The sequence below is a fragment of the Limulus polyphemus genome, unplaced genomic scaffold, assembly GCF_000517525.1.
Source record: "Limulus polyphemus unplaced genomic scaffold, Limulus_polyphemus-2.1.2 Scaffold1076, whole genome shotgun sequence".
In the NCBI taxonomy this organism is placed as follows: Eukaryota; Metazoa; Arthropoda; class Merostomata; order Xiphosura; family Limulidae; genus Limulus; species Limulus polyphemus.
In genome coordinates this window covers 87,184-98,908 of record NW_013666686.1, presented here as the reverse complement: position 1 = coordinate 98,908, position 11,725 = coordinate 87,184, and the positions used below count along the sequence as shown (strand labels likewise).

Here is an 11,725-nt window from a genome sequence, read left to right as displayed (position 1 = left end):
ATAGATAAATCAATAATAAAGATGCTACACCCTCAACGTATTTCTTTCTAGCTGTAACCAGTGAGAAAACTGGATTGTCCTGTAATTAGTAAATGCTTCATATATAAACACTTTAACTAGTCATTTAAAATCCCCCTCCTCCTCGATGGCTCAGTGGTAAGTCCGAGGGTTTAAAACGCTAAAAATCGGGTTTCGATACCACGACGAGTGTAGTGCGGATAGCCTATCGTGTAGCTTTTTGCTTAACAACAAACAAACATTTAAATCAACTCTTATTCGTCATTTGTGTTACATTTATACTGGATTATTTCACAATTAACTTATTATTAATCAATTCTATATCTCTCTATATATCATATTCTCAACAGCTAAGCTGAAAATAGGTTTCGTGGCATGACACAAAAACCTATATAACACGCAGTAATGTACTTGTTTTAGCCTGTCACCACGACGATTCCAAAATATTTAACAAATTATATATTTTATATACGTAAAATTAATAAAATGTTAACGCTAAAAGTCACAGGTTAATCATAATAATGAAACAAAAATTTACAAAATCTGTAAAGCTATCGATGTTGCTCATAGCAAAAATAAAAAGCTAAGGCAAGAGAGAGATAGTAAGAAGAGAGGAAAACACCACTGAAGATCTGATTTCGACAGGAATGGGCACCCGCTTTCCACTAAGTCTTTATGGTTCGGAACACAAGAACATGCGAATCGCTAAGCAACAGTAACCTAGCAACTGATGACGAGATGCAAGACAAGAGTAGAATGCCAAGTTGCTGCGCTTATTAGGAACACTAGCTGTTACTTCCTTTTGTTGTTAGGGTAAGCAGACTGCGAGCACTATTCTAAGTAAACAATTCCATTAACTTTTTTCTTTTTATTACTTGCAGAATTTTTTTTTCTAGAAGCAGATAAATACTTCGTTTTGGATAAAGCTCAGGACAAAACCTTGCACTATAAGATCATTATGAATGAAGAAAGCGATTAAGTATACACGTGATTATTCTATTAATTAACGTGATCTAATTTTTCAGCCATTTTATTTAGGGTTTAATACACATTTCCTTTGAAATATTCAATAGTGGCCACGAAAACATAATACCCGATTACAATTATGTATATTTTATATAATTAATAATTCTTCAAAAATCAAACCTAAGTGTTAGAAATCTTCACTAAGCACTCACTTCCATCATCAATGCTTCTTCATTCAACAGGATTTTTCTAGAGCTATTGTCACTCTAAACACTTATTATCAGGTTTTTAAGAAGTTATATTTTATTTCTAAACTTTTATTAGGTCTTTGAGAAGCACTGTTGTTCTAAACCCTTATTATCAGATTTCTGAGATGCAATGTCCTCTAAACATTTATTAATAGGTTTCTAATAAGTTCTTTTTTTTTCTAAACTTTTATCAGGTTTATGTTTGTTTGTAATTAAGCATAGAGCTCCATAATGGGCTATCTTTTCTCTGCCCACAACGGGTATCGAAACCCAGTTTCTAGCGTTGTAAATCCGTGAACATACCGCTGTGCCACCGGGGGTCAAACAGGTTTCTGAGAAGCACTATCCGCCAAACATTTATTATCGGGTTTCAATTTTCTTTCAAAACTTTTACCAGGGTTCCGAGAACTGCAACGTCCATTTAAACACTTACTATCAGTGCATGTCCTTTGAAACGTATCACAATTCTGAGAAGAGCAATACATTGTCTCTATAGCATATCCTGTTTATTGAATTTCGCGCAAAGCTACTCGAAGGCTATCTCCTTTAGCCGTCCGCTTGGTTTAAATTTCGCCAAAACTACTCGAGAGCTGCCTGTTAGCCGCACTTAATGTAGCAATGATAGACTAGAAGGAAGGTAGCTAGTGAACACCACCCTCCGCCAACCCTTGGAATACTCTTCTAATAACGAATAGTGGGATTGCCAGTCACATTATAATGCCCTCACGGCTGAAACGGCAAGCATTTTCGGTGATAGACAAGAGGGAAGGCAGCTAGTCAATATCGTCTATGCCAACTCTTTACCAACGAATAGGGCCCAACATGGCCAGGTGGTTAGGGTACTCGACTCGCAATCTGAGGGTCTCGGGTTCGAATCCCCGTCCCACCAAACATGCTCGCCCTTTCAGCCGTGGGGGCGTTATAATGTGACGGTCAATCCCACTATTCGTTAGTAAAAGAGTAGCCCAAGAGTTGGCGGTGGGTGGTGATGACTAGCTGCCTTCCCTCTAGTCTTACACTGCTAAATTAGGGACGGCTAGCGCAGATAGCCCTCGTGTAGCTTTGCGCGAATAGTGGGATCGACCGTAATATTATAATGCCATAAAGTCTGAAACGGCGAGCATGTTCGGTGACAAGACTCGAGCCCATAGATTGGAGAGAAGAATCACAAATACCATAATTACCGTATTATCATTCAATAGTAGAGTGCATTTATCTGTCATTTTTTAAAACAGAATTGTTTACATGTTACGAATGTTCATATAATTATCACGTATTCGTAGTTATTCGTCATATTAAAAACAAGAATTTTTTTTTTCTCATTCAGCTAACAACTTTTACACCAAATGTGGAATGTACCATCTCACTCTTATTCGGTTATATACAATAAAGGGTACTTAGCAAACCAAAGAGTTTGAAAAGCTACAATTCAATAGCACACTCAACTTTAAACTGCATCACTTACAAATACACACGAGGAAAAAATAAGAAACGCTGTAAACGTCACGCAACTGATAAACTCTAAAACAATACCCCCCAGAGTTTACGATTACATTAATTTAACAATGTTATACAACGTTTATATTATTGGTTGAATAAGTGTTGATAATCACAAAAACTTTCAAAATCTATTCTTCATGACGAATTGTAACACAAATATGGCGTGTGATAGTTAGTGAAAAAAACAGTGTGTGGAACAAACTGTCAGAAGAAATTAGTGAAAACTAATTTGGACTCGTAAGAAGACTGTCAGACTGAAGAGGACGAACGTATATTTTGTTTTTTTTATTAAGCACAAAGCTACACAATGGGCTACAGGTGCTATGCCCACCACGGGTATCGAAACCCGGGTTTTAGACCAACGTATGTGTCGAAACTAGCTTCTCAAATATTTTGATAGTTTATTGCCATTTACTGTGGTTCTTCAGTATCAAACTATTGCTTGTTTCGGCTGTATTTCTTGAAAAAAAAAGTGAAATTGATAATTAGAAAATAAATGAAAAGCTCAATAAAAACAACCTAGAAGAAAATTCTCCTAGAGCATAAATCAAATTTAATGATCCTCCCCTAGTGACTCAGCGATAAGACCGAGGTCTTACAACGCTAAAAATCGGGTTTCGATACCAGCGGTTGGTACAGGACAAATAACCCAATACGTAGCTTTGCCCTTTACCAACAGCCAATAAAAAGAAACTTTAGGCAACCATGAAAAATCCATAAACTAATATTTAATAAGGAAATATTTAAAAAATTAGCATTTTCCATCTCCAGAAACACTTAAACAGTATCATCTTTTTAAAAGATTGCATAATAACACTATCAAGATGCTTTACAGAAATACGGATACTTGCAAGATACGTGTTTCAGGTTTTGTGCTGCTCTTCGAACTTTTCCTTAATTGTTAATCCTGCTCAACATGGTGGCTTCTATGAAAGATGGCGAAGTCAATTTTAGGCTAGAAATGTTAACAAACTCTTTATAGCCCATCCACTGTACGTGATCGTCTGCTTACTCAAGCAGAACAAAAGCATTTAATTCCGCTGAAGTTGCACTTAACAAGTATATGGTAAAGTGGGATTGCTGTGATTCCATTTTTTGACCCATCTTTCTCATGTAAACAGCCAATGACTTTGTGATGTTGCCGGAAATTTAAACTCCCATTACCTTGTTAACGATACTAGATGCGTCCAGCTTCACTGCAACATTTTTTGGCTACGAAGATTCTCATTCTTAACTACAGCCTTCACCTTGTGATGATGATACTGCTCCAGATTGGCTTGAGGATTATTTCAAAGCCAATTGCTGTACCCATTTGTTCGCCTCCACAATAAACACTTTTCTTTCTTTTTTTCCTACCACGCTTTTCAGATAGCCTTTCATGGAAAGAACAGTGGCATACACTTCAATTACAAGTCCAAGATGGCAGTGAACAACGAATAATTTGGAATTATCCGTGAATCAAATGGCGTTAATAGTTCACATCTACAACACACGGCTAGATTAGCACATATAAATATCCTAAATAGTGTGGCTAACCCTCTAAATTGCTATATATTGTGTTCTTTCAAAATAACAGGCCTCACTAAAACGTCAGCTACAAGCTGGAGTTAATTTTTTGTTTTTGTATTTTCATGTAACACTTGATAAAAGACAACAACTTCAAATTATATTAAGTCTGGCAAACACGGGAGGTAATATAACATTAATGGTGTACTACTGGAAAACCATCTATATTTAAATTGACGGGTCTTTTTAGCGTTTTTTTTATTAGTTTTCCAAAATAAACTTTAATCAACATATGAGCAGACAAAAGTTATTTCATTACGTGGAACATTCCTCATAACAAACAAAAGACAACTACGGTCAGATTTCAATTTAAACTGGGTTCCTGTCTTGAGTTTATTAGCATAAGACACACATTTAAGTTCAAAATAAATTTTTATCTTTTGTTTTTGCAAACTTCCAGAGATGTTGAGGTATTACATAACTTAAAATATAACAAGAACCTTTAACACACTTGCGTGTATTTTGTATCCATGTGTCATAGCTTTGAATAGATGAATTTCATTGCTCCACTTAATTAACTTCTGTATTTATACTTGTCATCCAGATCTGGGTTAAAACCATTTACCTACTGTAACACGTATAAAGCTCATTTCATGAGACAAAAAAAATAAAAAGTGACAAAACCCATAGTTAGGTTTTCTTATTTCTGGAGAAGCTCAACTTAAGTCACATGATGCTGTCTCTACAGCCTGATTTGTATGAATATTTTACCTGTTTATGTTATATGTAATTTAATACAGTGAGATTACATTATCTGCTTTAAGCTTTGATGAATGAACAAACAGGGTTATCCTGTCTCAATGGATCAACATTTCCCAAATTATATAAATAAATAAATTTTTGCTATAAATTTTTATTCTATGCTGAATAAAAACATATATATATAAAAGCATTTAATACAAAACTAAAAAAACCACTCCAGCCTTGAGACTTTTACAGAGCAGATTGTACAAAAGCTTTGAAACTAAACACCTGTAGGTCACTCATATCTAAAACTTCATTCAGCATAGAATAAACATTTATAGCATCTTAAGGAAAACTCAAACTGGATACAGCTGCATAACTAAGTTTAAAGAACAGTAAGCACTGGCTTTCCTGTACCAGTATAAAACATTTCAGTACCAACCACATAGATGGTCTTTTTCATCTCCTATACATCTCTGCAATCACAACACACAAAATCTTCCAAAGCTTTTATTTATTCTTTTAAAAACTAGAAGACATTATTTCAAAATTCTCAACACAACATTGTTCCAGTTTTTAAACTTTACAAACACATCTAAAAAAAACTGGACATTAGCATTACTATTTTCAACCATCTACTCAGAAACAAATTCTAATGAAGACAAATCTTCTAATAACAGAAAAATTACTGAGTTACTTGTCTTCACTGTCTGTGTGATCAATAGTTAGTTTGATAATGAATCATCATCTTCTAATAACAAAAAGATCAATGTAAGTTACCTTTGTTTTCTATCTATGTGATCAATATGCAAGTTTGATAACAAAGCATGATCTTCGGACAGAAAGATTTTTGATGGTTACCTGCCTTCAATGTCTATGTGATCAATATTTAGTTGATAATGATGCATTAATATTCTATTGGCAGAAAGATCACTGTGACTTACTTAACCTAGCAGTCTCTGTGATCAATATTTACGGCTTGATATTACCAAACTGGTTACCTATTTTGAATAACTTAAAAAAAACTTTTAGCACATCTAATTATGATTAAATTAAACAAAATGAACAGTCCTTTTTCATTTTACAATTTTTTTTTTCAGACATGTTGCAGTTATCATATTCACACTATACTAATAGTTTAAAAACTGTGAAGTGACAAGGTCCAAACACGTCCATTTGAAATTTTGTCAATTTTAGTCAAAACATGAAAAGTACTTTAAATGTTTACCTAGACTAATCTTTAAAGCTTTAATTTCAGCATGTTTTCTCAAGAAATGTAATAAAAAGGGGTACATTTTATACAAAACAGAAACAGCATCATTACAAAAAATTTATGGTATTAGCCTGTAGTTTTCTTAAACAACTATGGAGAGTAACATTTAAAATCAACTTCAAAATAAGTCTAATTTTCAGTTTTTCCCTCATCAGCTAGAATTTGTTCCAAAGCATCCAAACATTTCAGGCAAAAGTTTTTGTTAATATACTCCATCAAAGGAAAATAATCTGAAAACTTCAGAAAAATCATACAAAAACAAAATAACCAAAACCATGCAGATTTTTCTAGCAACATTAAAGTTATGTTAGTGATATTTGTTCACATATAATTTTACCCAGTTTTTTCTACAATTTTTTAAGCTAAAAGAGCTCACAGAATTATATATATATTTTACAACCTAACATGGTTGAAAAAAGAAACTAATTATAAAGTGATATTTATCACAAATTCACCCTTTGTCTATTTAAACTTAGCTCTTCCACTTATAATCAGGTTAATGCAATACAATAATTCAGTAGAAATACAACTGTCACTAATGAGTTTAAAAAACATCCTTTTCACACTCGTTCTGTAATCTTATACATTAAGCTGTTAGCATTCACATGCAAAACTCAGGACTTGTACTTAACATGTTTGCTTACACAAAAAACAATCACCAAAAATCTTGAAAATATTTTACAAAGTTGTGGACTGTATTTTGAGATAACGTATCCTCAGAGTTATTCCGTTTTTTTTTTTTTTACTAGTTACCAAAACATTCTTGTTAATGTATCCTTGTTAGTTCTTCAATAATCTTAACCAGATCATCTACTGTTGCCTCATGTTTCATCCCACTTCCATCATCAATCTACCAAGAAGAAAAGGATTTGAATAATTCAATTTTATATTAAATATCACACCCATATAACAAAAAAAGTGATCATTACATTTAGGTTTTGTAGGTCTTTATTAAAAAGTAGCCTAACAAAATAAATGTTAGCCTAACACAGATTTGAAACACATACTATTGTCATTATATATTCTCAACCAATTTTTGACAGATGAAAACAAAAATCACAGGCAGTCAACAGGACATTTTGTTTAAATATGAGATCCCATACACACCTGTAAACCATTAACCACTTCCTGCATCTTCTCTCTGTTCAGGTCTAGAAAACTTTCAATCAAGTCTCCATCAATGAACCCACTAGCTTGTTCCATCTTTCTCTCTGTAGAGAAAGATCTCCAAGTAATCTAGTTAAGAATTTATCTCATAATAGAACTGTTTTATAAGCCAACCAAGGAAAAACTAAAATTATTTATAATGAGAATTACATTATAGACATCTTAAATTAAGAGAGTAGATTCAAACTTAGTCTTCACTTAATAAACGTTTATACATTAAATTTCTTTAAAATCATGACTAGTAATTTTTTTATTTAAAAATTAAATACTAAGTGAACCATTAATGATTAAAAGTAGCAAATGTACAGTGTCTAAATGAGCAGTACCAAGTGAACAGTTTGAATGCCCCTAGTATCTGTCTAAATGATTATTATTAGGTAAGCATTCTATATGGTGAACAGTTTGAATGCCACTACTATCTTTGCATTTCCTTAGTTATAGGTTTGATATCATTTTGTCATCTTGCTCCCTCTGTAATATATCCTGCAGACACCCATGTATGGTTGTCTTTTTTACTATGCAAGCAGTACAAATGACTGCGGTATCATATTTTGTCAAAATAACTAATACCAAGTGAGGCATAAGTGATTTAGTACCATGAAATCAGCCTGAATAATTCTAGTACTATGTAAACATTCTGAAAAATTCTGGTACTATATAAACATTCTAAATTTATAATACATACTTAAAAATCTAGAGAATTCTGGTACCAGAGGAACAGCCTGAAAGAATTTGGTGTCAGGTTAATAGTCAGGAGAAATCTGGTACCAGAGGAACAGTCTGAATAATTCTGATATCAAGTTAACAGTCTGAATAACTTTAGAATCAGGTTAAAAGTCCAAACTATTTTAACACCAGCAACACTGAACAGTAAAAGGTAAGGCAATGTGCCAAAATAATTACTGTGTCAAATAAACATAAAATTGAGAGCACAACAGTGGACAAGACTGAGAAAGGGAGTAGTCTACTGACTGTAGCAAGGTTTTGTTGTTTTGAGTAGCTGGAAATTAAACATAAGGAATCAAAAACAAAATACATTTGGTTATGAAACTTACAGAAACAAATAAGCATTTAAAGATATTTAAGAATATTTTTTGAAGTGCTCCATAATTGTGTTTTTAAAGCCTTCACCTATTCATGTGTAATTGAGTATGTGAATATGACACATAATATAATATGCAAATTTTATGGAGAGCTTGTTTGTCCTCTGAGAGTTGTTTACAGAAACTTAGGAATGTGGAATAATTGCAAATAGTGTTTACTAACAAATGTACACATTAATAAGCTAAGGACTAATACTCAATCTGCTGTGCTTATCCTCCACTACAGGTGGCTCAGCACATGAAAGTATTTCATTATTTTAATTTAGATGCTATGTGAATAATTTCACTTGTTGTTCTTCTTTACTATGGTGATTACAAAGTACCTTCTTGCCACTGCAGTTACTATATAATGCAAAAAACCCTGTCCAGGAATGTCATTTTCTGTACCCACTCTTCAAATTGGCCTATTTATCATATCGTTTTCTTTGCACTATTGTAGATGACATTGTTTTTCACACCTTTATTAATTAGGTGTTTATGATCTCTGTGGATCCAAAAGAATGGCATATCCACACTTCATTACCTCAACAAATTCCAAGTAGTAGCATGCTTAGATTGACCATCTGAAAACTTAGGTATTGAAGAGAGCAGCACATCTTTATCAATTAGGTGTGTATCATCTCTGTAATTCAAAAATATCAGAACATTAATGCAGCAACATTTCTAGTAATTCAGTTAGTGACAAAATGGGTAGACAAGACCTCAATATGAGACTGAAAACAGAAATGCTAATTTCTTTCGTCATCTAGTGATTCAATGCGAAAGTATAAACAAAAGTTGTTTAACATCACCAACAGACATTTCCACATCAAGAAACGTTCTTAATATTTTATTATAGAGCAAATCAAGATGAAAAACTCCCACCTCCATAAATAGTCTAAATGGTTACCATGATTATCTGAAAACTGAAAGAGTATTAAGACCAACTGTCTCCATCTAAAGTTGTAATTAAATTCTATTAATAACTTTCCTTATCTTTAATAGTTATACTGAAGAGAGTTAATATAATTAAAATTTTACAGTTCTCACCTGGTTATGGTAGAGGATTTGGATTCACTTAAATGAGCTAATATTATGATCATCAGCACCAAGCTGTAAAACCACTGTATGCGTTAGATTAAACCAGATAGCTAAACATTTTCAGTTGATCTCTTGCAATAAAAAAAAAAAAGTAAATCAAGTATATGAAAAAAAAATGAATCTAAATCTCAGAGTTTCTGTATCTGTTACAAACTAGTTTTTGGAAAGGATATAATGCATGATCTATTTTGCCAACAGATTTGATTACAGAAGTCAGTTTTGTCTGGACGTCCAATAAGAAATTGTAGAATTCTGCTGGAACTTGAGCTACAAGTCCTGAAATAGAAAAAAAAATATTTGGACAAAAATAATTATTCAAGCTATATAACAAATATATATTTATATACATATATATAGAAAAAAAGTTAATTTCATTTTTTACTTTCCATAAAAGATTAAAGATTGGTCAAAAATTAAAAATCACACATTTCTGGGTGGGGGGTTCTTGTGCGGAACAGTGTTTTGTTTACATGTATATGTTGTTTTTTTTTCATGATAAATCACAGAGAAATTCTTACAGTATTAAATCAACCAAATCAATATAATTATTGAGCATTTATAAATCCACTGTAAAACAGCTTTCATAAAACACTATCTATTTTAAATCAACTGCACTAGCTAAATACATTTTACAATCAAGATAAAAGATCTGCTTTTTGATGAAGGGTCTTTCTTTCTGGCTTTGCTCAATGTCATGATGCAACTGTTTAACATACTTCTATGGCACAACTGTTTAATTTACTGTCACAATGAAACTGTCTTTCTACCATAATATAGCTGTCTAACATACTACTGTGATGCAACTATTTAACTTATTGTCATGATGCAACTCTCTAAACTACTACCATGATGCCATTACCTAACTTACTACCATGATGTAACTGTCTAAATCACTGCTATAATGTCATTGCCTAGCTTACTATCATGATGCAACTGTCTAACTTACTTCCATGGCACAACTGTTTAACTTACTGTCACAATGAAACTGTCTTTCTTCCATAATATAGCTGTCTAACATACTACTGTGATGCAACTATTCAACTTATTGTCATGATGCAACTCTCTAACATACTACCATGATGCCATTACCTAACTTACTACCATGATGCAACTGTCTAAATCACTGCTATAATGTCATTGCCTAGCTTACTATCATGATGCAACTGTCTAACTTACTTTCATAATGCAACTAACTTACAACCATGATGCAGCTAACTTATTGCCATGATGCCACTGTCTAATGCACTGCTATGATGCAACTGTTTAATTTATTGCCATGATACAACTAATTTAGTGCTTTCTTGCCACCAACTTACTGCCATGACGCAACTGTTTGACTTATTATTAAATGTCACCAAAGATATAAGCTATGAGATGTTTTTTGTTGAAAAATTACAGTGCTTTTTTCTGCTTATGTTCATCTATAAATACAGTAAAACATGAAAGAGAGCCAAATATAATCTAAGAGACTGTTTGTTGGATTTTGTACATAGTCATACGAGGGCTACCCACACTTAATTTTGAAGTGATATACTAGTGGGTAGGCACCTAATCAACATCACCCAATGCCTATCCCAAAAAGTGAGACTTGACACTCACTCTTATAATGTATCCACTGCACCAAAGTGTGAAGCACAATTTGTTTTTTTTTGGTAGTAAAGGGACAAAAATCACAGAGCCTAGGCTCCACAGTCTGACACACTAACCACTGGATTGCGTTCAGCCCCGCAGAGACTGAATCAAACTTCAGTATAAAACCCAAAAAATTAAATAATCAGTAGAATTATTAATTTTAACAAAAAGCCTACCAATAGCTCCATGAACCGTTCCAAAAAGTACAGAACCTTGAGTAGGAGTTGTCATCTCACCAGGATGCTGCATAACCAGAGACCCTTAGAACAAAACATAGATACTAAAATCAAACTTGGAATTAAAGAAATATAATTAAGATAGGAATACTTAACATTTTAAAACAAAGTGACCAAAGTTAAAAATGATGTGGTAATCATACACAATGCATATATGCAAAAAAAAAAAAAGAAAAAAACAAAAAATACTATTACTTACTTATTTACTTACTATTAGACACTATGTTCGTAGTAAGTTTTTAACCGTATTAA

The 11,725-nt window shown here is 32.9% G+C and overlaps 1 protein-coding gene across 1 annotated transcript in view; it reads right to left on the bottom strand.

Moving 5' to 3' along the window:
• Nucleotides 1-6,985: 6,985 nt before the first annotated feature.
• Nucleotides 6,986-11,725, bottom strand: part of LOC106462025 (DNA damage-binding protein 1-like) — a 49,262-nt gene continuing 44,522 nt past the window's right edge. The window contains exons 22-25 of the mRNA XM_013921896.2: nucleotides 11,414-11,497; nucleotides 9,779-9,881; nucleotides 7,363-7,486; nucleotides 6,986-7,105 (exon numbers count right to left, since the gene is read on the bottom strand). Of these exons, the coding sequence (XP_013777350.1) occupies nucleotides 7,022-7,105; nucleotides 7,363-7,486; nucleotides 9,779-9,881; nucleotides 11,414-11,497 (395 nt within the window). The 3' untranslated portion in view covers nucleotides 6,986-7,021. The remainder of the gene's footprint in view (nucleotides 7,106-7,362; nucleotides 7,487-9,778; nucleotides 9,882-11,413; nucleotides 11,498-11,725) is intronic.